The 25,326-nt window shown below is 33.3% G+C and overlaps 2 protein-coding genes, 1 non-coding gene and 1 pseudogene across 3 annotated transcripts; 3 read left to right on the plus strand and 1 right to left on the minus strand.

Moving 5' to 3' along the window:
- The first annotated feature begins 1,801 nt into the window (after positions 1 to 1,801).
- On the plus strand, positions 1,802 to 10,423 carry LOC102665200 (sucrose synthase 2-like; annotated as a pseudogene).
- Positions 10,424 to 10,643: 220 nt separating this feature from the next.
- TRNAN-GUU (transfer RNA asparagine (anticodon GUU)) lies at positions 10,644 to 10,716 on the minus strand. Its single transcript has one exon. It is a non-coding gene; the product is annotated as a tRNA-Asn (tRNA).
- Positions 10,717 to 12,380: 1,664 nt separating this feature from the next.
- LOC100778771 (probable acyl-CoA dehydrogenase IBR3) lies at positions 12,381 to 20,115 on the plus strand. The gene is made up of 17 exons (XM_041005359.1): positions 12,381 to 12,724; positions 12,880 to 13,017; positions 13,429 to 13,569; positions 13,673 to 13,804; positions 14,145 to 14,330; positions 14,729 to 14,806; positions 15,052 to 15,165; positions 15,409 to 15,507; positions 15,876 to 15,993; positions 16,139 to 16,401; positions 17,487 to 17,681; positions 17,818 to 17,960; positions 18,118 to 18,202; positions 18,292 to 18,501; positions 19,165 to 19,317; positions 19,445 to 19,549; positions 19,649 to 20,115. The coding sequence occupies exons 1-17, from the start codon at positions 12,590 to 12,592 to the stop codon at positions 19,838 to 19,840; spliced, it is 2,487 nt and encodes an 828-aa protein (XP_040861293.1). The 5' UTR covers positions 12,381 to 12,589; the 3' UTR covers positions 19,841 to 20,115.
- A 2,025-nt stretch (positions 20,116 to 22,140) lies between these two features.
- LOC100784682 (pectinesterase/pectinesterase inhibitor) lies at positions 22,141 to 24,736 on the plus strand. Its single transcript, XM_003534788.3, has 2 exons — positions 22,141 to 23,284; positions 23,769 to 24,736. The coding sequence occupies exons 1-2, from the start codon at positions 22,258 to 22,260 to the stop codon at positions 24,479 to 24,481; spliced, it is 1,740 nt and encodes a 579-aa protein (XP_003534836.1). The 5' UTR covers positions 22,141 to 22,257; the 3' UTR covers positions 24,482 to 24,736.
- Positions 24,737 to 25,326: the final 590 nt, after the last annotated feature.

Genomic DNA, 25,326 nt, shown 5'->3' on the forward strand with positions numbered 1-25,326 from the left:
TGGACTCATTGTAATGAAGGTTGTTTTTCAGGTTAAATGGTTTCTTGCTCCAAAGTACCAAGCCCAAGGCCTCTTATATAGATAGAAAAAGTTCTTTTAATAAATATCTTGCAGAATCTATGATATATATATATGTGTGTGTGTGTGTGTGTGTGTGTGTGTGTGTGTGTGTGTGTGTGTGTGTGTGTGTGTGTGTGTGTGTGTGTGTGTGTGTGTGTGTAACATGAGTGAACCAGAATCACTTTTGTCACAGTAAATTAAGGCTGTCTTAATCACCCCATTAAACGGATTTAGATATTAAATAGCCATGCACTACAGTATAAATATAATAATGTTTTGTGATATTTATTCTGATTTGGTTCGTTGTTGAGCTTGAGCTTGATTAGTTACCGGATATATTCAAATTAATAGCACTAACAGAGATGGATTTGTGTTTGATTTGGTCGTTATCTGATCTAGATATGATCATATATAAGGCTAAGCTACACTTATTAGAGTTATGAAGAACCCATCAAACAAAGTTTCAACTCTAATTGCTCTAGTCTTAAAATTAAATCAGATAGATCAATCATGGTAAAGGACATGGAGAATCTAATTCCTAACTGGACCCCTCTATAATAAATTCACATGTTTTTATCTAATGATCGATCTAGTCTTAAATCCAGATAGATCAATCATATGATAAAGGAGATGGTCCTGTAAAAAAAAAATGATAAGGGACATGGTGAATCCAATTCTCAGATGGAGCCTTCTACAATAAATTCACTCCTTTTTCATTTTAATTTTGAGAAATAAGTATATAAATTTACTTCTTTGTTTATTTTTATGAAAATCTATCTGTCTACTAATTGCATTTTAATTAATTTTATTGATTGCATGACTAGATTATAATACCATCTTACTTTTACCTTTAAAGTGATGAAATAATTCTTATATTGTAAATTTAACTAATTAGTTAACGATACATTTTTAAGAATTGATTGTTATTAGTAGGGCCAACTATAAAAACTAAAATTCCTCCATCAAATATACAAGATCAAATTTGATACAAAAGTTTCATAATTACGTTTTTTTTTTCAAAAAAAATTCAAGAACATATAATAGAAAATATATCTACTTGAAAGGCAAACTAAATGTTTTTTTTTCCCTTTTAAAAGTCCAAATTTACAAATGTCAATCATAAGTTTCACATGTCATCAAGAATCAATTTACAAAAAAATGATAAATATAAAGGGTAAAAAGAAAAAGAAAAACTAGAGAAGAAAAATATGGAAAGAATAGTAATTGAAAAAGAGAATATTTATTGTAGCCTATCAAAAATCAAGATGCGAATCTCTTAAATAGTATTTCTAAGTTTGTTTCATTAGCAAAGATTAATAAATAATATTGAATTATTAAATCAATTATAACGAAATTAATATAAAAGGAAGGGTAGTAAAATTAATCGATTGCAAATGTCATCATTTATATCTATTAAGATAGAAATGATATTAAAGAAAAAAAAAACTATCCATAAATTACACTCGAATATTTTTTGTTTAAAAAGAAAACAAATTGCAATTATTTTTACAATAAAAATTATAAAAAGGAACAAATGTATTTTATCAAAACATCATCAAAAAAGGTATTTTATCAAAAAGCTTGAGAAAATATAAAACTTAAATCATCTTAGTGTATAGAGAGAAAATAAAGGTTGAAACACTAGTGGAAGATCTCGTTCATACATATGAGAGATCTATTTAATGGGAGAATGGTGTTTTATTCTCATCACATGTAAAATTTTGTTTGATCAATAACACACCGCAAATGGATTTCTGTCTGGTTCGTTTACAGAAGTGGTAACAAAATGAGCACCACAAAAGAACAAGTCCACCGTTTGAGAATTTAAATTAAGACTGAAAGAAGTACAGCAGCACTCTGTGTTGCGGGGCGACAAGTGCATGCAGCCACCTCTTCCTTCTACGTGCCAAGTGCAAACAACAATGCATGTTTCTACACTCTTCCTTTTCTTTCTCTTTCTCCCTTATCACTTGCCTCTTCCAATGTCTTCCTCTTCCTTTCTCTCTCACACACTCTTTCCTTTTTGTTCTGTCTCTCTTTTCCAATGCTTCACCCAGTTTTTGCCATTTCCAATACCATGCCCACTTCCGGATATATTCGACAGAGCTTCCAGTTTGAGGGAGAGAGTGCAAGACACCCTCTCTAGGTACCGCAACGAGTTCATCTCTCTTCTCTCCAGGTAAAGGTTCAGTTGTGATTTTGTGGCAACTGGGTATTCTTAAATTCTTCATGAGTGTGTTAAGTATGTGTGTGATAACTTATAAGTAAATAATTACTCGTTTACTCGTTTTGTTGCAAAGGTATGTTGCTGGGGGCAAAGGAATACTACAACCACATGACCTTCTAGATGAGGTAGAAAAGCTTCTTGAAGAGGATGAAGATATGCAGAAACTCAAAGATAGCCCTTTTGTCAAAGAGTTAGAATCTGCAAAGGTTAGCTCAATGTACGTCTCTAAGTCTTAGTTTTTTTCCTTTTATTTGGTACTCATGACATTGGTTTGGTGCATAGTATCCATTACATTTGTTGATGATTAATCTTTTCTGTGGAATCTGACTAAATACCTTTAGTTGGATTTCTCCTTCCAGTTACGTTTTTTTTTTTCATTTAAAGTCTCGAACCTTAGATCTTTCGCAAGGGAACCAAGTTCAGTAACACTCGGACCAACTATTTGTTGGCTCTAAGTTTTAGCTTTGATATCGATAAATGACAGACAACACTTGAATTTTTGCGTGTTTTCCTTGTTATTGCAATTTTTCAAAAAGCTATTGTTGTTGTTGTCACAGGAAGCCATAGTTCTACCTCCTTTTGTGTCCATAGCTTTGCCTTCCAAGACCTGGTGTTTAGGAGTATGTTCGTGTTAATGCATTTGAATTCAGTGTGGATAATCTGAGTGTTGCAGAATATGACTCAAAGAAGAACTTGTAGATGGACAATAAGGGTTGCCTGACTTATCTCTGTTATATCATTTATGTGAATTATTTTCTGCGGTACTATTTAATGTTATACTCATTGCCTATGCTATGGAAGGTTGCCATTCACCAAAGTGTTGAACAAAATAAATGAATTTTGTTGCTTACTTAATCTGTATGTCCCTAAACTATTTGACAATTTTTAATTAGAAACCTGAATTATTATTATTATTATTTAATTGTCTCCCCTGTAAGAATACTGAGTTTAGAAAATGCAGAGATACCAGAGATATTTGGCTGTTGAGACTGATTAAAAAACAAATACAAATTCAGAGACTCAATTAAAAAAAATAGTTCATGAACCCAATTAAAAATTATCAAATGGTTAAGAGACCAGCGGATTAGTTTAACCTTTTTGTGTGACATTTTATAATTTGATTTTGGTTTCACATAATAAAATGATTTTTGAAAATTTGGTCCAGGTGCACTGACAAATATGTGCTTGAACTAGACTTTGAGTCATTTAATGCAACATTTCCTAGACCAACTCGATCATCCTCCATTGGTATCGGGGTTCAATTTCTCGACCGTCATCTGTCATCTGTCATCGTTCATGTTTCGTAACAAAGAAAGTTTGGAACCTCTCCTTGCATTTCTTCGCACACACTAATATGATGGCCATGTAAGTTTGTCAAGTATATGGATGAAAGCAGTATTCAATCGTTTAGAAACACGTATATATATTTGTAGTAATGTTTCATGATTCACTGAAATCTTAGAACAGTGATATTTATATGCATTAATTTTGCATGATTCACAGAAATTTTAAAATACCAATGTATAAATATATTCTTTTGATGGTGAAGATTTGTTCTTTTAGTCTAAATATTAAATTAGAGTGTTATTCTTAGTTTACCTTCCTCATTTGTCATAGTTCATGAATTATTTCAGAGCTGTTTCAACTAGGCAGGTTAGGTAACCTTAACGACTGGTTGCATATTCACAAATATTTTTATTACAAATATATTATGTAAGCAATGATGCTAAATGATCACATTCATAACATATCCAAGCTCCAGTCTTCATTGGCAAAGGCAAAATAATTACTTTCTAAGCTCCTACCCAACACACCATATTCTGACTTTGAATATGAGTAAGCAAGAATCTCTAAAAACTGATGTAGTTATGGATTTTTATTAGTTTTGGAGCTATTTACTTACATGTAGAAGTAACTACTCATTTACTGGATGCACTAGATAAGATATTAAATTTTTTTTTCTTCATTATTTGAGTGCAGACTACAAGGATTCGGATTTGAGAGAGGTTGGGGTGATACCAAGAGAGAGTGTCAGAAATGGTGCATCTTCTCCTAGAAATTCTTCAAGCTCCTGATTCAAACACCTTAGAGACATTTCTGGGAAGTGTAACATCCCAATTTTTCGTAAATAAATTTAAAAAGTTTTTTAGTAAAATAAATAAATAAATATATATAGAGCAAATAATAGACTGAGTACCCTAGGTATAAATAGTTATGTTAAGTCAGCTGCCTCCTTTTGGTCTTATTTTCGTTTTTCTCCTTCTCCTCTCAAAACCCTTTCTTTTTCCGCAGCCCACCAAACCAGTCTCAGAAAAACGACGATCTCGAACCCTTTCACCGTTGGATCGTCGTGAAATTTGAGTATCATGTTCGAAACACAATTCCGAGCATTCTCACCGTTGGGAATTTCGATATCATGTCTGAACTGAGAGAAACACCCTTCGCATTGTAGCCTTTTTCTTTCCCGCAGAAACCCAGAGCTGTCTTGGTAAAACTACGATCCCGGTTTCGTTAACCGTTGGATTATTGTGAAATTTGGATATGTTGTTCGAAATTCAATTCCGCACGCTTTCACCGTTGGGGGATTTGCGAGATAATATTTGTGGAGGGAGAAAAAGGAATCGCATGAAGACAGTATGAGTGGAGGTTTCAATCTCTTCTCCGTCTCTCTGACGTTTGAGAATTCTATCGGAGCAGTCGGAGGAATAACTGAAAGAATTTCAGGGAACCGCTAGAGATGTTGCTATCCCTGGCTGAAGACACGTGAGTCCGCTCAGAGGTAAGGAATGAGTTATTCACAGTTGGGGATTAGTGAGAACATGTGTAGGGATCCTTAGAGGATTAAATTGGGGTTTTATTTTGAGATGTTTATTAAATTGCAATTTTTCCTTTATGATTATAAATAAAATATTGATGTTCTAATGAAAATTGCTTGATAAACTGTGCTCTTGATATTTGTATATTTCGACCTATGATTTTGATATAATTGTGTAATATTAGTTAAGGGGTTTTAGTCCTAATGTTGTGATAGTGTTTTATATAAATTGTTATATTGAGGATATGAAATGATGATTCAAATTGTGAGTATGTGATGAATTGTAGAAGAATATGTTGCTTTGACATTATAATATTGTTATTGAGATTGAGTATAAGTGTAAAGTTGAACATGTGTTAATTTGTGAGATACGTGTAAACATGTGATGGTGGATTGTCACACTATGAGAAGTGAAATTGTGAATGAGTTCTAGTTGTGGATAAGTGTGTAGTTAACACTTGATGTGAAATTACTTGTGTTGTAAGCTATGAATTGTACAATAACCCGACCAGTGTTATCTTGAGAAAAGCGTTGATGCGCAGTGTTAAAGAGAAAATGTAGGTTTCCTATTTAGGAGCCAGTGTTAAATCATAGTGCGATTGTGTTGAACGTGTTTAAAACACGAGTGTAAGGTCGTGGGTATTGTATAATTCATGAGCAGTGTCTGCATGCAAAAATTATTTTAGGGGTTGGACCTGAATCAGGAGGGAGAGGCCCTGACGGACTCTTCGGAATGTAGGCCTTGGGGGTCACCGGGTTTGAGTGCTCCTTTAAGCCTATGCTGATCTCATATGGTTGGAGCATTCTCGCAAAACATCGTGACCCTGACTGGTCTCCCTATGATCTTACTTAGTGAGAGTGACCTGACAAACCCATTGTGTGGTGTGTCTTGTTATGTACTCCTAAGCGTCCCAGGGTGGTTTTTCACTGACATGGTACCACATTGCATATAGGATTGAGTCTTAGCATAACTATTGCATATGCTTGCTAATTGATGTGTTATTATATCTTGATCGAAGTGTGGGATTCTTGTGTAATGTGATTGATAATTGAAAAGTGAATTTTGAATGATGAAGTGGTGAAGTTACGTGAGCTATGTTTAAGCAAGTGGTATCTCATTTATATAATATGTATATTTAATTGTCTTGTTTCTCTATTAGCTAGGAATGTGATAACTCACTCTCTGTGTGTTGTTGTGTTTGGATCCTGTGATGATCTTGAACTTGTGTTCGGGGGAGCAGATGAATAGGTGGATGACTATGAAGAACCTCATGCTAGAGGACACGGGAACACCACGCTCTGATAGGATGTGACATTAGGATATAGGTTCTATATTAATTGTATGAGACTTATATGATTTTCTTTGAGTCGAGATGACTTTATTATTTATTTGGACAAGTTTGAATATGATGTAGAAGAAAGTGAATGTGAGCCTTTTATCCATTTGAAAAGCTTGTATTTAAAAATGTTTTAAAAATACTTTTAATTAATATTTGAATTTTTATTCCTTTATTAATATATATGTGAGGGGTAGAGGGTGTCACAGGAAGAATTCCAATGGTGTTCAATGTTGTAATTGTATAACAACATGGTTACTTTGGACAAGCAAATATTTTAGGTGTGCCTGATGCTGGTGGGCAGGTATTGTTTTTCAAGTTTTGTTTGGAATTCTACATGACATCAATTACAAGTGAAATAAAACAGTTGTTTATTGTGCTTATGATGTTGGCTTGTTAATACTTTATTAAGAACTATAAAACCTTGTGCTGATTAATGTAAGTATTACCGTCACTCATGATGGACAGGCTATTTATATACTTGATCAAGTGCGTGCTTTGGAAAATGAGATGCTGATCAAAATTCAAAAACAAGGACTTGATGTGTCTCCAAAAAATTCTGATCGTACGTGATTCCAAAAGTTCTAGCACCTTCTAGGTATGACAAAAGAAATATTTGTTTCACATTTTATTGAAATCCTTGTGGTGCTTCTAGGTTACTAGATTGATACTAGAGGCAAAAGGGACAACATGCAATCAGAGACTGGAAAGAGTTGGTGGAACTGCACACACATATATACTGCGAGTACGAACTAAGAATGGAATTTTGAGAAAATGGATTTTAAGGTTTGACATGTGGCCTTATCTAGAGACATTTGCAGAGGTGAGTATCAGATGATGTTCAAATTTTGATCTTGCCTAGCCTCATTGTTCTTTCCCTTCTCTCTGTCTCCATGCACTAGTGCAGAAAGGAAGTTAAATAAGTATATATATTTCCAGTTTTTCTCATTTAAATTTATTATTTATCTTGCTTTGGGATTGGTTGTTATGGGTAGCCTTTCAGGCAAACTAAGCTCAAGTTAATACAGTTGAAAGTTTGGAAGTATTCATGAAACTAAAAGTTCTTTTTGGTCAATAACAGATAAAACATTTAGAAACTTTTTTTTTTTAACTTGGAAACAGTTTTTTTTGTCAACTCATATCAGGGAAATTTTTATATATGTGATAATAAGCTTAAGAATTTTCAGATTTTTTTTTTTTCTTCTTTTAATTTACATGCTGAAGGATGCAGAGCAATTGTTGACCTTATATGCCACAGTCTAGCCTGCAAGCAGCAGTCTAGGTTGAAGAATTTCATTAGTTATCATTTCATTCTCCTCTAAGGTAACAAGAAGGAGCACTCAATAGTCAATAATCTTGTCTTGTCTACATGGTCTAATGGCATTTCTGCTTTGTGGAATATGACTGTCTCTTACTCTATAAAGGATGCATCACACAAAATTGCGGCTGAGTTACAAGGAATTCCAGATCTGATAATTGGCAACTACAGTGATGGAAATCTTGTTGCAACCTTCTTGTCTTATAAGCTAGGAATCACACGGGTGCACTAACTCTTCAACATCAAGTTATTATCAAATTCAAAGATCAATCAACTTATAAATCCATAATCACCCATTATTTTGGCCTGGAAGGATTCCAAGACATTATTAATGTTTTCTTTACTGAACTTTCCATGTAGTGCAACATAGCTCATGCCTTGGAGAAGACTAAGCATCCTGATTCTGATATATATTGGAAAAAATATGAAGACAATTTTATTTGTCAATTCACAGCTGACCTTATTGCAATGAACAATGCAGATTTTATAATCACTAGTGCATACCAAGAAATAGCAGAAAGTTAAGTTCTTTTATATAAACACAATACTTAAAATGAATGTTCCATTATTGTTTTCATCACACTAGTAATCAATGTTTCAAAGATTCATTTCACTTTAAGACATATGTCACATTAGATTATACATATCATGTGATCTTTGCAGATTTTATAATCACTAGTACATAACAAGAAATTGCAAGAAGGTAAGTTCTTTTATATAAACACAATACTTAAAATGAATGTTCCATAATTGTTTTCATCACACTAGTAATCAATGTTTCAAAGATTCATTTCACTTTAAGACACATGTCACTTAGATTTTACATATCATGTGATCTTTGTACGATGCTCTAATTTGGATCATTCTGCCAAATCTAACAATATCTCTTTTTGTCTCTTAATAATTTGGTTTCTCGTGTCATACTTTCCCTATCCCCAGAAATGCACAGAGCAACTAAGTATTCAAGATGTTGATCACATGATCCAAATACAGATAAAAAACTTAGTCAAATTGAAGTAATATTGATGGAAAGATTTTTGTTTCTAATTTTACATAAAAACTTAGTCATGAGTAATGACCACATGATGAGAATTTCTAATCTAATCCGGAGTCAATAAGATCTCATTAAAGAGTAATTGAATGGTATCCTTGAGTATTTAAGCTGGTTCTTTTACATAGTTGTTTGATGAATTAGCTCTATGCACTTTTTTTTCAGTGGACTAAATGTGACTTTGTAAATATATTGTTTGACTTGCATATCACATTATTCCCTAACATTATTTATTACTTTGCTTCAGCAAGAATAATGTTGGACAATATGAGAGCCACACTGCTTTCACTCATCCAGGACTGTATCGTGTTGTTCATGGCATTGATGTTTTTTATCCCAAGTTTAATATTGTGTCTCCTGGTGCCGACATGTGCATATATTTCCCATACTCGGACAGAGAAAGGAGACTAACTTCTCTACATGGTTCGATTGAAAAACTGGTATATGGTGCTGAACAGAATGAAGAGCACATGTGAGTATTTTTCATTAAGATAAATGTTTGCACGGTAAAAAAAGACACATTTTGTTCTCTTCCTCTTTTGTTTTTTAAATTGATTTTTTTGCACTGGCATGATGGCCAAGTTAGATACATCTAACTTGGATATTAAAAGATCGAATTGACAGCAGTTGCATTAATCTCTATCTAATGAACTAACTGCAATAAATATTATTTAAGCCTCTTCTCTAAGGCATATGAATATGATCGAGCAAATAATGCACAAAGATAGACATTTTCTTGATTGTAAGAAGCTGCCATTGCTAAATTGATAAAATAATAATAATAATAATAATAATACGGTTAATCGTAATGTCCTATGTAGCATACTGTAGGGTAAGCCAAACCTAAATTTGTTTTATTATCATGAAGCCTCTAATTGGACCTGTTTTACTCTCCTAATATGACAATTAATGCACTAATCATGTTGTATTTAGTAAGAAATTTTTTTGGCTTGTAGTTTTAAATTTTGAATATATGGCTTTAATCTTCACTTGGTTAAAATTGCAATGGCTGGGTGTAGCAGGTTTTGTGTTTCAGAAATGCATTTTTTATGAATTAAGTCAAAACATCTCTTGCAGTTTCTCTATTGCTCTTGTAACAAGCAAATAAGAATCAGGTTTAATATCTGTTTTTTTGGCTGATGCAGAGGCTTGTTAAATGATAAATCAAAGCCAATTATCTTTTCTATGGCAAGACTTGATTCAGTGAAAAATATAACAGGGCTTGTTGAATGCTTTGGTAAAAGCTCCAAGCTGAGAGAGCTTGTGAATCTTGTGGTAGTTGGTGGCTACATTGATTTACAAAAGTCTACGGATGTAGAAGAAATGGGGGAGATATAGAAAATGCACCGCCTCATAGAAGAATACAACTTACATGGCCAATTTCGTTGGATAAAGGCCCAAATGAACCGCGCTCGTAATGGAGAGCTCTACCGTTACATTGCTGATGTGAAAGGTGCTTTTGTGCAGGTAGGAGAAAGATTGGTATTCTTTTAAGTAATGATTAACGTACCGTTAAGATTTTCCACCCAGTATCCACCTAGAACATGAGGTTGTGTAAATATGATTGACTTTGTCTTGAAAGTAATTAGGAGTAAATGAATATGGTTATATATAATTATCGATTTGTACAATTGTAGCACTAATAATGGTTAAATGTCTCTCCAGTAGTTAACAGTGTCACCAGATTATTGAAATGTTTAACAGTGGTTAACTTGGTCTCACAAGTGATTAAGAATAAATTATGTATATACAATTATCAGTCTTGTACTTGTGGTTTTAATGGTTAAATATGTCCATATCTAGTTAGTTAATTGTATGATAAGGTTATTGAAAATCTTCTCAAGTAGGATTCGAACCTACGACCAATCAGTTAACAGTCGACCGCTCTACCACTGGGCTACTGAAGAACAATGGGAAATTCGAGCTCATAGAGTTCAATTCCCGTTCTCAATCCATGATCAATATGAGCTCGAAGTTTCCTTCGTAACTCGTAAAATTTCTTCACAGTGGTTCCGTTCCATGCCTTATTTCATAGGGAACCCCAAAGTGGCTCTATTTCATTATATAATGTCTAATGGTAGTTAGCTTTGCAATCACAAGTGATTAAGAATAAATGAATGTTTATATACAATTATCAATCTAGACTTGTAGTACTAATGGTTAAACATGTTTCACACCTATAAAGGATTGTGAGAACACAATAAAGATTATACCGTAGGAAAAATAATAATAAACACAAGAATTTAGTATGGTTCGACACCTCTTGCCTATATCCACAAAATCGTCTCAAAAGTATTTCAGTGTCACAAAAATGATTACAAGATTATAACCCTCCTTAAATTGTGTATCACTCTACAAACTCGAGTATCACATTTAATGGTTACAAGAAATAATAACACTCTCACACAAAAATACTTTTCTCTCAACAAAATGACTTTGTTTCATAATCTCTCTTCTCACACTCTTTTCATGTGTATCTTCTCCACTAATTCTCTTTTCTATTTTTCAGTGAAGATTGTCACCAATTATAATAAATAAGTTCTTTTGGAAATTGACACAAAAAAAATTCAATGTATCTATTCAAATAAGTTTCATCTAGTAAAATGTAATCTTCTACTTTGCATTTAAATCACCTAAACCTTAGTGGATAAAGTTCAATTCTCACTACGCATTAAATGTACCTTATATTTTGGCTTTGGCTTGGAACTCTACAATTCACTTTCTCAAGTCAAAAGAGAAATATCATTCAATCAATTTAAAAGTGAACAAACTCACCCTCCAATGGAATCTCCCAACACTTCTACAATATTAGAAAACTTCACTTTCTTCTTCACTTTGCTATTATGGTTCCTTTTTAAGGCTTATTCATCCAAATAACAAATATTACCTTTATTTCTCTATCCTCACAATACCAAGTGTCCCCCCTTGTACACCTTACATCCCTACTTTGAACCAACATACTTGTACCTTTGTAATATCATCTCCCCCATAGAAATGATATTAACAACAACAGAAGGTACAACCCTCGCAATTGAGAAAGTTCAAATAATACCATCATGGAGTTTCATCCTTACACTCCATATGCCTTCAACCTTTGTTTTTCCACCATTCTCTAACTTGAAATGGTCAAATTTTCCATCCATTTTTTAAGTGTCAAACATATCTTGATCTCTACAAATGTACTTTGAGATAGCAAAATTTATCACTCATTTTATTTTAGTAACCTCATCATCCTTTGTTACGAAAAACAAATTATCTTCATTTTCAACACTTTTTACTTCAGAGTTAAAACTATCTTTATTTCTATCTCTTAGTTTCTTCGAAGTCTTCCTTCAAACAATCACAACATATAAAATTTCAAACATTTAGTGTACTCCTAGTCTCCTACTAGACAAGAAAGTCAAACAGCACGAGCCAACTAACAAAAAGTTATCTGCCGCCAGTTATTTTGATGCCTTTAGGATGATTTTTTTTAATTCAAAATTACCAATTACCAATATATATGTATATATAATTATAATACGGCATTTTATTTTAGGATATCCGAAAGGAATCCAAATGCTTTCTTCTTTTTTTTTTTTTTTTATCAGTTCGTGGTGAGAAGATTAATCCAAAGCGCGCAATGATTAAAAACTGCTAATTGTACATATTCACTCGCATCTTGTTTAACACGACATCGTGGTACTTATCGTAGACAAGGGTCCCACAATCGGAGTGTGACACTTAACCAAATCGTCCCGCACCTTCACAATTTCTGTCATTTCATAGATCGAATTCGGATATGGCGAGGAACACAGCAGACCTCGCAACGAACTTCAATGTTGCTCACCACTTCCCCCACGACTCTCTGCTCCGCTATTGCTCTTCCCACGTTTCTGGCTTCCCTCATCCCCCAACTCACTTCACCGTTTCCCAGGTTTTTCTCTTCTTTTTATTTTCGACCTTTTCTTATAGTTATTAATTGTTAGTTTTTTTGTTTACGGGACCACATCTCTCCCCTTTCTTTCATATGGGTTTGTATCAAAATTTGATTTTTTATTTTATTTTGACTCTGGTGAAATCTTGTTCTAGTTTGGGCATGGACAATCCAACCCCACGTACTTGTTGGAAGTAGGTTCATATGGTTCCGTGGTGAAGCGCTATGTTCTCAGGAAGAAGCCTCCGGGGAAATTGCTTGCTTCAGCTCATGCCGTCGACAGAGAGTTTCAGGTTTTCTCTTTTTACATTGTATATTGAATGTTGTTAAGTTGTTTTAGATTTGAATTTGAATATAAAAGAAAAATCATGGTGTGTCTGGATTCACATTAGATCATCTAGAATCAGCAGCTAACATGATTTTGAGTAAATGTTCACATATTTGGTTTCACATTGAGAAATTGATTCTAGATTCTTAATTGATTCTGAGTCACAACAATTTTAGATAACTTTTACCTTGAGTAAAAAACAATTATGCTTAATTTTACTATTAACTAGTTTTTTTAGAATTAAAATGTTCCAGAATAATCATATTACTTCAAAATTAATTTTAATCAGAATTCCTTTGGCTAATGTTCGTCCAAACACAAGTAGTGTATGAAGTTTTGGCAGTGAATTAACCTAATGTGCCTCTATAATTAACAGGTTCTCCATGCATTGGGCACTCATACCAAAGTTCCGGTTCCCAAAGTTTTTTGTCTGTGCAATGATCCAACTGTTATTGGAACTGCGTTTTATATCATGGAATATTTGGAGGGGCGCATATTTCTTGACCCCAAGTTACCAGTATGGTTTGTTTTCTAGTTAGTTTTGGTTTTTTTAACTGCAATTGGTGATTGCTAAATCGTCATTGGTTTGATTTGTAACATGTGTTGTGTAAATGAGTCAGGGTGTTACATCTCAAAAGAGGAGGGCAATTTACAGGGCAACAGCTAAAGCCTTAGCTTCCTTACATTCTGCTAATGTAGATTCCATTGGTCTGGGAAATTACGGGCGACGCAATGATTATTGCAAAAGACAGGTAAATTATTTTATATGATTATCTATGGTCAATGTTATTCCTTGAATTTTATTTTTCAAGGAGATATATTGTATTAGGATAGAAAGCTGAACACAGATGGATGCAATAAGAAGTTATTACAACACAATAAAATTCATGAAAATGAATGTTGCGGAGACCTTAAAAAGGTTGAGCTCTCCATTTGGTTCTTTAAAAAGTTTGATGAGGCACTTATCCCTTCCTTTCCCCATGCCCATTTATTGGTCCTGCTATTGTACCGGGACACAAAAAGAAGGGTTAGGATCAAAATAGTTTTATTTTATCAACTCTACAGTGCTAATGGATGGTTTTTTCTTTTTAGATTGAGAGGTGGGCTAAGCAATATGTTGCCTCAACCAGTGAGGGTAAACCTGCAAGTAATCCAAAAATGTTTGCCCTTATTGATTGGCTACGGAATCAAATCCCTCCTGAAGATTCTTCGGGAGCAACAGGAGGTCTGGTTCACGGAGATTTCCGCATTGACAACCTTGTGTTCCATCCCACAGAGGTAAGATGCATATAATAAGATTTTACAGTTTCCTAAAGTTCCGTTGGGTGAAAAGTATTTTTCTTTGTTCTAGTATTAATGCATAGATTTTTTATCTGGTCATGCTCAAAATTAGCGTATCATAACTGCTGTACTTTAGAAACAGAAATACTAAGAGATCTAGTTCAATTGGTTGAACAATGTGCATAAGTTGTTGTATACCCCCTCCTGTATCTGAGTTCGATTCCTATGGATCAAAAAACAAAAAGAAACAGAAATTTATGTTCTCAATGCCATGTATAGTTTACTCTGGAGTTTGGACAGTGTCAAGACTCAATATTAGCATTTAGGACTTATAACAATTCATTGACATCTTAGAACCCACTTCTTATGCCTGATAAGTTTTCTTTCTGCTGCAGGATCGAGTAATTGGAATACTTGACTGGGAATTGTCTACCCTTGGTAACCAAATGTGTGATGTTGCATATAGCTGTATGGTACGTACTATATTGTCATTTTTCTGCATCAAGACTTTTTGGCAAATAAAGATGTGTTACATTGCACAGCATAGTTGTTTTGAATTTGCATTTTGTTTATATAAATTTTATGGTTAGTATTTTCATCTATTCTGTTGGCTTGTTGAACTGATGTTAAAGTAGAACCATTGTCTCAGGACTCAGATTACCTAATTTGTTGATTAATTGAATTACTTGTTCAATCCATGTTTTTTTCTTCCTGGAAGCCTTATATTGCAGATATTGGACCTGAAAAAGTACATGAAGGTATAGAGCATTTTGGATTACCTGAGGGAATCCCTTCATTACCAGAATATTTGGCTGATTACTGCTCTTTGGCAGTAAGTATTGCAATTATATGTGCCTCAATTGGATTTTTGTGTCATTTATGACGTCTGCTGATATAGATAAAAGAAATTTATGTATTACCTTTTGCCTGAAGACTTCTTAGGGATTGGAAACTCCACTATTAGTTATGTGATGGAATTTAGATTCAAATAAAAAATGGTGTTTTCTTTATATCAGTTGTTTTTGTCATATTTTTGCCTATATTAGAGATCTAACAATGGAGTTTTGCATGCCAGCGAAGAAAATGGCCTGTTGCTGAATGGAAGTTCTATGTTGCCTTTTCTTTCTTCCGGGCAGCTTCAATTTATGCAGGAGTGTATAATAGATGGGTTAAGGTATCTAAACTTGTTAGGGATGCTGTTGTCGTTAAAGTTTCAAGATTTAGGGTGTGTTTGAATTATTTTTTGTTTTAGTTTTTAAAATATCATTTTACAAAGCAGTTTTGAAAATCTAAATTTTATGTAGTAAGAGTGGGGAAAAAAGAACATGAGATAGTACAAAGAACAGCATGAACATTAGAAAACTACAAGTAAAAACTCAAAACAACTTAAAGATGTTTTGGTTTTTTGTTTTAAAAACTGAAAAGAGGCATTTCTTTTGAAATTTAAAAAAAAAACTATTTTTATCCAATAAGTTTTTTTGTTTTCTTGTTTTTAAAAACAGAAAACAGACAGACCCTTAATATTTTGTGGCTTCAATTTAGGGTAATGCATCGGGCGGTGAACGTGCTCGACACACAGAAGTACTTACAAATGGCCTTATAGATACTGCTTGGAAATTTATTGAACACAAATCTGTGCTTCCTCAGCATCCACCCTCAGGTTGCTGTTATAGCATTTAAACATTATGGGCTCTCATATGTAACTTATCTCAGAGATACTTTGTTACTCTACTTGAAGCTAATCATATTACTAGATTATTAGTATTGCACTAATAGCTAAGGCATTTTTACTCTTAACAAATCAGATGCAAACGCTCAAGACTATTCCAAAGAGTTACCGAATGGGAATGATATACAGGAACTCTCAAATCAGGGGAAGTTTGTTCCTAATCAAAAGGTTTTGGTGCTGAGGAACAAATTAATTAAGTTCATGGAGGAACATATTTACCCCATGGAAAATGAATTTTATAAACTTGCTCAATCAGACTCACGTTGGACTGTTCACCCAGTAGAGGAAAAGTTAAAGGAAATGGCAAAGAAAGAAGGCTTGTGGAACTTATGGATTCCTGTATGCATCTTAATTTTTCTCTTCTTTACTTTATTTTATCTGTATTTTGTGATTTCAGAAGCTTTTCTTATCCATCTATCAGGTTTGATATATTACCAATTCCTCATGATTTTCAATAATAGGCATGAACTTATTTGTTATAGTCTTATAGACCTTGATTATTGGTATATTAGTATTTTCACCATTTTCTACTTTTTATTGTCAAAGTTCACACTATTTTACTAGATAGTCCATAATCTCTTTTAGTGAATACTAGTCACAGGATAAGTTAAATTTAAGGCTTTTGATGTGAAGCACTCGACCTTATACAAAATTAATGCTTTTAAGATTTGTTTAGAAAGATTATTAAATATACACCTTAGCTCAAACTTTGTGAGTTGTACATTGAAATATTAAAATGCCAATGCAGAAGTTTCAAAATTTGGGGAGTTATATGTTGAAATTATTTGGATTATCTAATAATACAATACTAATTACTAAATCAATGTTCTTATTTGTACTAATAGTTAGGTAAAATACTTGTGTTGCATTACTAGTCAACCCAAGCTCACAAATAAGACTACTAAGCCTAATTAAATTAAATAAGGAAATAAATCAAGAAATATAAGGAATAGGAAATAACTCCTAAGATTGCCTCCTCAATTAGATATTTTCTTGATTTTGCCATATATTTTAATAAAGATCATGTAAGGTATTCTAAATATTCAAAGATACAACACAAATATGAGATATTTTGTAGATATCCTACCCCCTCCCACTCTCAAAAAAAAAACTTGATAAAATCTAAGCTTGTTAAAAAAGGATACTTAAAAAAGAAAATAATATAAATATAAAGGGTCCATGAAACATGAATTGAAAAAGAACTCATGGATGCTAGAGATGCTGGAGGGATGGGCATTTCTAGAAAATATAACTCAACTGGACAGCTAAGAAAATATTCAGCCTGAAGAGCTAGATGGCCTATTGCAATATTAAACATTTGGCTTCTATGATTATTTTTTAAATTCTTTTATTAGCTTTCAGTGTTACTATGTTTTTTTGAAAGGAAAAAAAAAGGTGCTCTGAATGTATCTGCTTTTATGCAGCTTGATAGTGCTGTGAGAGCAAGAAATCTTCTCTTTGATGGGAGCAATAATTATCACTCTAGTGATGCAAATGACTTGCTATTAGGGGCTGGTCTCACAAATCTCGAATATGGATACCTTTGTGAGATCATGGGTCGTTCTCTTTGGGCTCCACAAGTGTTTAACTGTGGTGCACCTGACACAGGTAATATGGAGGTAAGATGGAACTTATAGATTTGCTTGGTTGATCAATAACTGACTGACTGTACTTGGATTCTCTCCCGGGTTGAGCGTTACCACGCACTCTATGATGCATTTTTGTCTAATTTAGTAGAATTACTTTGCATATTAGGTATTACTGCGCTATGGAAATAAAGAGCAACTACAAGAATGGCTAATTCCTTTGCTTGAGGGGACAATTAGGTCTGGATTTGCAATGACAGAACCACATGTTGCATCTTCCGATGCAACCAATATTGAGTGTTCTATCAAAAGGTAGGATTATCCATAATCTTTAAGTAATTCACGAGTTCAGTCTTGCATTGGCAATTATTTTAAAAACATAGGTTTAAGTCAAGCTTCTTAATAGAAGACAACTAGACAATTATGAGGCTATGGACTACTTATTTTCTTAAATTTTCTCCTTTAATAGGCAAGGAGATTCGTATATTATCAATGGGACAAAATGGTGGACAAGCGGTGCTATGGATCCAAGATGTAGAATTCTTATAGTCATGGTGAGTATTTGGTTGAAAGTTATTGAATTAGCAGTCCATGTGCCATTCATGTCAATAGAGACCAGAGAGTGATAAAAACATATGGACAGGGGAAAACTGACTTCAACGCTGCGAAGCATAAACAACAATCTATGATCTTAGTGGATGTCAAGACTCCTGGCATCCACATAAAGAGACCATTGACAGTGTTTGGCTTTGATGATGCTCCGCATGGGCATGCAGAAATAACATTTGAAAATGTTTGTGTGCCCGCAAAAAACATCATACTTGGCGAAGGACGTGGATTTGAGATTGCCCAAGTAAGTGGAAAATATTTCCTTTAGGTTGAATATTGGAATGTGATGTTGGTTTGAACCCTGTTATCACCAACTTAATCATCTTTTTGTACAATTAAATTTTAGTTCTATTAGAAAACTTGCAGAGCTTCAACTTTCATGTGTAATACTTGCTAAAAGTATCAATGTTAATTTTTTCCATAGCGGCTGACTAATAATGTGGACACCATGATAAATTGACAGTCCCAAAATATTGACACCATACGAAGCACTAAACAGTCTCAAAAGTATTAAAATTGAGATAGCACTAAGGTTTGAACTTTGAAAGATGTTCATGTTTCCCCATGAGGCACCCTTTTAAGGGGAAAACCATGAGGCTCATTCCAATAGTCCAGAGAGGACCATTCCTTATGTGAACCCATAATTATAGATGAACATTGGCAAACATCTAGATAACAGCCCAATAATTTAAGATGAGACTTTTCTTAAGTATTAATTATCATTTAAAAGTGGACACGCCAATAATAGTTTTAATATATTTTAATGTAGAAGAAATTACGGATTTATGTGTGGGAGTTATTTGGGGTTTCTGACCGCAAATGCTATATCTTCCTATATTGTTTGAGATGTTTGCTTTAATTACCAAAAAGCATATTTTTCATGTGCTGATGACTTGCATTCTTGCAGGGTAGGCTTGGTCCTGGAAGGCTCCACCATTGTATGAGACTGATAGGTGTTGCTGAGCGAGGCATGCATATGATGGTTCAAAGAGCTGTTAGCAGAAGAACATTTGGGAAGTTGATTGCTCAACATGGTTCATTTATTTCAGATATGGCCAAGGTATGAGGATTCTAATAGGAATGGGGGGGGGGGGGGGGGGGAAATCTGGAAGTGGCTGGAATAGAAACCTCTTTCTGTTTTAACTTTATTCAGAAACTCTTCTGCTTACTTAGCTTCTGTTCTTCAGTGCCGGATAGAGCTAGAGAGCACCAGATTGTTAGTGTTGGAAGCAGCTGACCAACTTGACAGGCATGGCAACAAAAAAGCTCGAGGGATATTAGCAATGGCGAAGGTAATTGTTTGTAACACAGCATACTGTTCTAATCTTAGGTTCCTATCACTTCACTTGTAATGTTGATTTCTTTCAATACTGTGCTTGGCATTGGAGCAGGTAGCCACACCGAACATGGCACTGAAGGTGCTTGACATGGCGATACAAGTGCATGGAGCAGCTGGTGTATCATCTGACACAGTCCTGGCACATCTCTGGGCAGCTTCAAGGACTCTGAGAATTGCGGACGGTCCAGATGAAGTTCACTTGGGGACCATAGCCAAGTTAGAACTACAGAAAGCCAAGCTTTGAGAACCTGAACATACTTCTCCACGGGGCTAAATGAAAGTCATCAAATAAAAACTAAGCGAAACGGGAAATTAAACTTAGACCAAGAAAATGTTCCATGGAGAAAACCTCTATGAAAATGGCCATGTTTCAAAATGCTCCTGGAAGCATTATGAAACACATGAGGTTGTTCAAAATAATCTTTCTCATAGTGTATTCCAATGTAGGGAGTAATGAATCTTGAATATGCATAAGTATACCTAAGTTCTAACTCTAAAGTGAATGAGCTTTCTCATAAATATTTGTGGCTATAATTTTGTGTGAAATTTTTATTTTATATTTTTCTTTTATCCCTAAATGTGTAATTCGCTAATAAATGTGTTCCTGAAAGATGAAAATACAAAATTTAGTTTTGGAAGTGTAAAAAGTGCAACAAATATATTTGACCGCTAATTTTTGTTGGTCACCGTTAATAAAATAGTCTACGTGGTACAGAAGAATGAATTTGTCATCGAAATAATTGTCAATACGGTCATCTCTAATTGTCAACATAAGGATATGTTTGTCATATAATATTTTCTTGACTTTTCGTCTTCCTATCGTCTAGAAATAGGAATAGAATAGTCATTTTGGTCCATGAACGTGTAATTTATTGATAAATGTGTCCTTAAAAGATGAAAATACAAATTTTAGTTTCCAAAAATGTAAAAAGTACGACAAATATATTTAACCATTAACTTTTTTTCGTTACCGTTAATAAAATACTTAAAACTCAAATAAGTGAAATATGTGATATATTATTTTTTATTTATAGTAGATTGTGACTAATTATTATAATTTAGAAAAACTTGTAATGATTGGTACTGGTAACAATTTATTTTGCTAAATTGGTATAATGTTTATTTTAAATAATTTTTATTATGATACATAAATTATTATTGATAATTAATATTATTGTTATTATTATATTTTTTTTAAATTATATTTATCAATATATTAGTGATTATTGTAATGTTATACTTTTAATAATAAAAAATGGTAAAAATTTACTTTTAAATTATATTTTATCCTAAAATTATATTTTTCCCTTAAATGAAACAAAATTTTGGATCTAACAAATTAGTCCAATAAAAATATACTGATACTTAGACCCAATAAAAAAATTATTGACATTTTCGTCCAATAATGATAATTTATTGACATTTTCGTCCAATGGAATGTACTCACCTTTAGGTTTTTCTCCAATAAAAAATATTAACATCGTTCAACAAAAAATTATTGACATTTATGTTCAAAAATGATATCTTACTGATATTTTCGTCCAATCTAGTCAGTATGATCATATTGACAAATATTTCAGTGAAAAATTTGTCTCTTTGTATCACGTAGGCTATTTTATCAACAGACGAAAATTAACGATCGAATATATTTGTTACACTTTGATACTTTGGAGGACTAAATTTTATATATTTATATTTCAAGAACTTGTCAATAAATTATACATTTAGGGATGAAAGTGACTATTTAGCCTAATTTATATTTAAGTCAATAACTCTTTATTAAGTAAATTAATATTTTAAGATTTTTTTATTTTTTCTGAGTTAGTTACAAATATTTAAAATTATATTTACAAATAATAAAAAAAAACAAACCTAGCCTAGCTGCATATACATATAGCCATGTTTTGTTGCGAATTAATGAAATTATCGATTTGGGTATGTAGTTTTCATGCATGATAATAATAAGATTTAACCAATAAAATTTAATATAATTAGTAAATAATAAGTTCTTTAAAAATGAAATTTAACTATTATTTGTGTATGAAAAATATTTTTTTGAGATGTAAAATTTATTTCAAATTTGATGAAATAAATTTTCATTATTAGGTAGAACACTTCCTATTTACACACGCAAAAAAAAAAAAAAAAAAGTTACAATGAATAAAATTAATTAAAAAAAAAACTTCAAAGGCCATGCAAGCATATACGTCAAAAACTGATATTAGCTCTAAAGTTCTTGATTCAAGGAGATCCTTTAAACCATTTTAACAATCGTTTTCTTAACAACAACATGCCAAATTTAAACAACTAGCATATTTTAATTGATGTCTGGATATATTAAACAACATGCCAAATTTAAACAAACATGTCAAGTTTAGGAATTAGGTAACATGTCTGGATATATTAAACATACATTACAAAGTACCCTCCGTTTCATAAGGGATATTCCCACCTTCCATTTAACAAATGAAGTGAGAATTTAGAGCGAGTATAAATAAAATCGCAGTCATAAATTAGAAAGAATAAGTGCTTTAATTACAACTTTGAGAAAAGCTACCCAGAAGAAGGGGACACAAAAGGTTAAACAAAACACTATTCCTTATTCTTTTGCCATCTTGTTAAGGGGAAATCATAGTCTAGAATTGCATGTTCATATAGGGTATGGCTGATTACGATGGTAAAGAACAAAAAAGAAGGTTTGCCGTTCTTGGCATCTCTTCAATCCTTCTTGTGGCGATGGTGGCCGCGGTGGCAGTTACAATAAACCGTGGAGGTAATAAAGGAGAAGAAGGGGATGATGAATCTCGTGTCCAAACCGCTCAAAGGAACAACGTAGAAATGATTTGCAATTCAACAGAATACAAAGAAACCTGCAAGAAGAGCCTTGAAAAAGCGTCGTCGGACGAAAATGCGGACACAAAGGAGCTCATCAAGGCCGCGTTCAATGCCTCGGCCGTGGAACTTTTGAACCACATAAAGAACTCAACCCTTTACAAAGAGCTGGCCAAGGACAACATGACAAGACAAGCAATGGATATTTGCAAGGAAGTGTTTGATTATGCGATTGATGGTGTTCAGAAATCCATTGAGACATTGGACAAGTTTGAATTCATCAAGTTGAGTGAATATGTTTATGACCTAAAAGTTTGGCTCACGGGGAGTCTTTCTCACCAACAAACATGCTTGGATGGTTTTGAGAACACAAACACAAAAGCAGGTGAGAAAATGGCAAAGGCTATGAACGCATCTTTGGAGCTTAGTAGCAATGCATTGGACATGATCAATTTCATCTCTGGCTTAATCAAGGATCTTAACATAAGCTCACTTGTTGGTAATAATAGGAGACTTCTCAGCTCTAAGGAAGAAGCACTTGTAGATGGTTACCCTTCGTGGGTGAGTGAAGGGCAAAGACGTCTTCTAGGGCTTTCAAGTATTAAACCTAATGCAACTGTGGCAAAAGATGGGTCTGGCCAATTTGCAACACTCACTGATGCTCTTAAGACTGTTCCCCCTAAAAATGCTCAAGCTTTTGTGATCTATGTCAAGGCTGGTGTGTACAAAGAAAATGTGAATGTGGGCATGGACATGACCCATGTCACAGTTATTGGAGATGGTCCTAAAAAGACGAGGTTCAGTGGTAGTTTAAATTACAAAGATGGTGTCCAAACTTTCAACTCTGCTACCTTTGGTAAGTATCACAAAATCCCTTTTATGTATATCCATCTATATATATATATATATTATAGGACATTCTTGGGTTGAATAAGTTTATGGTGCTTGTAGAATTTTTAATCCTTCTGGAGAATAATTATAAGTGATAAAATATACTAGAGACTAAAAAAAACAGTAAACAAAATAGAGACTAATTAAAATTTGAAATCTGAAATTATAATTTAATATAAAGTTATGTTTTTTCGCACTCCTTTCATATTTCTCTATCTCCTTTTTTCATTTCAATCATATGTCTCGTTGTGAGTTTTCTAATCCAAGTAACACAAATGTAGATAAAATGCAATGCAAAAAGAGTGTCATGGCTCTTTATATATATAATTAACCTTCATAGTTAGTTATACTGATATATTGTCTATAATTCACTTTTGCACCCCTTTATAAACATAAGGTGTGAGACTAATATTTGGTTACCTAACTTATTGTAAGTCATTAATTAACAGCTGTTAATGCTGCCAACTTCATGGCCAAGGATGTTGGATTTGAAAACACAGCAGGGGCTGAGAAACACCAAGCAGTGGCACTTCGAGTAACGGCAGACCAAGCTGTTTTTTATAACTGTCAAATGGACGCGTTCCAAGACACCCTTTACGTCCAATCTCAACGCCAATTCTACCGTGATTGCACTATCACTGGCACTATTGACTTTATCTTTGGAGATGCGTTTGGAGTGTTCCAAAACTGCAAACTAATTGTGAGACCACCTTTACCTAATCAACAATGCATGGTGACAGCTGGTGGCAGAAACAAAGTTGATAGCGCTAGTGGCCTTGTGTTCCAAAGTTGCCACTTCTCAGGGGAACCCCAAGTGGCTCAACTAACACGCAAGATAGCATACCTTGGAAGGCCATGGAGGCCATACTCAAAGGTGGTGATCATGGACTCTCAAATTGACAACATCTTTTTACCAGAAGGGTACATGGCATGGATGGGAAGTCAGTTCAAAGAGACATGTATATATTACGAGTATAATAACAAGGGCCCTGGTGCTGACACTTCGCAAAGAGTTAAATGGCCAGGTGTTAAGACCATAACATCTGTTGAAGCAACTAAATATTATCCGGGGAGGTTCTTTGAACTTGTTAATTCAACTGAACGTGATTCTTGGATTGTTGATGCTAGGGTACCTTACTCTCTTGGCTCTATGGCTGCTTAAAATTATAGAAAAATGTTACTTTTTGTACAAAAAAATTAGACCACAGTTTGTACAGCTAAGAGAAAAAAAAAGATAAAAATATTTGAGATTTAATAAATAATGTAATGGAGAGACATCAACAAAAAAAAAAGGACATTGCACAAATTGACAAATTAGCGAGAGAAAATTGTAAAGAGCATCATGCTATAGTGCTACCCCACTTTACACAAGGGTTATAGATTATAATCATATTATTTTGAGTAAATTATAGCAATATTTCCCTTAGGTTTTCACTGACTATAAGTGTATTTTCTCCTTTTCCAAACTTTACTAATTACACATTCATTTTCTCTTTTTATATATCTTTGCCATCCCTTTGAATTAATCTAAGGTTGTCAAAGTTGAGTTAAATATTTTAAAGTGAATTACATACATGTCCTCATCCTTTTAAAAAAAAGTTTAATTATTCATTTAATTTTTTAGTAAGTTAAGTGTTGAGTTGTCTACTTAAATGATTAGGAATATCACCATAGATTATAAATGAGAAAGATAAATTGTTGCTTCAAGTTGAAGATTTTATCATGGGTAGTTGTTATTCGTTTATGGGTTCTTGGAGCATTAGGGTTTAACAATGACTTTTTTATTTTTCTTTTATATTTTAACAACATAATATTTTAATTATTCATCTAAATATAATCAAACTTATTTGACATACACGTGACATTTAATCTGTATTGTTTTATGACATTTCATCACTTTACAAAAGACTATTTTTAGGGACCAAAAGTTTAAAACCTCATAATTTGAGGACTAAAAACTTAATTAACTCTTTATTCTATTATTTTTTACAATTTTGTCTTGAGCAT

This window comes from Glycine max, chromosome 9 (assembly GCF_000004515.6).
Source record: "Glycine max cultivar Williams 82 chromosome 9, Glycine_max_v4.0, whole genome shotgun sequence".
Taxonomy (NCBI): domain Eukaryota; kingdom Viridiplantae; phylum Streptophyta; class Magnoliopsida; order Fabales; family Fabaceae; genus Glycine; species Glycine max.

Excerpts from the sequence above, each read along its gene's own strand:
- LOC100778771 (XM_041005359.1), top strand. The coding sequence starts at position 12,590 with ATGGCGAGGAACACAGCAGACCTCGCAACGAACTTCAATGTTGCTCAC. Across the intron at positions 13,018-13,428 it reads CCGTCGACAGAGAGTTTCAG|GTTCTCCATGCATTGGGCAC; the intron begins GTTTTCTCTTTT and ends TATAATTAACAG. Across the intron at positions 13,570-13,672 it reads TTCTTGACCCCAAGTTACCA|GGTGTTACATCTCAAAAGAG; the intron begins GTATGGTTTGTT and ends TAAATGAGTCAG.
- LOC100784682 (XM_003534788.3), top strand. The coding sequence starts at position 22,258 with ATGGCTGATTACGATGGTAAAGAACAAAAAAGAAGGTTTGCCGTTCTT. Across the intron at positions 23,285-23,768 it reads TTTCAACTCTGCTACCTTTG|CTGTTAATGCTGCCAACTTC; the intron begins GTAAGTATCACA and ends ATTAATTAACAG.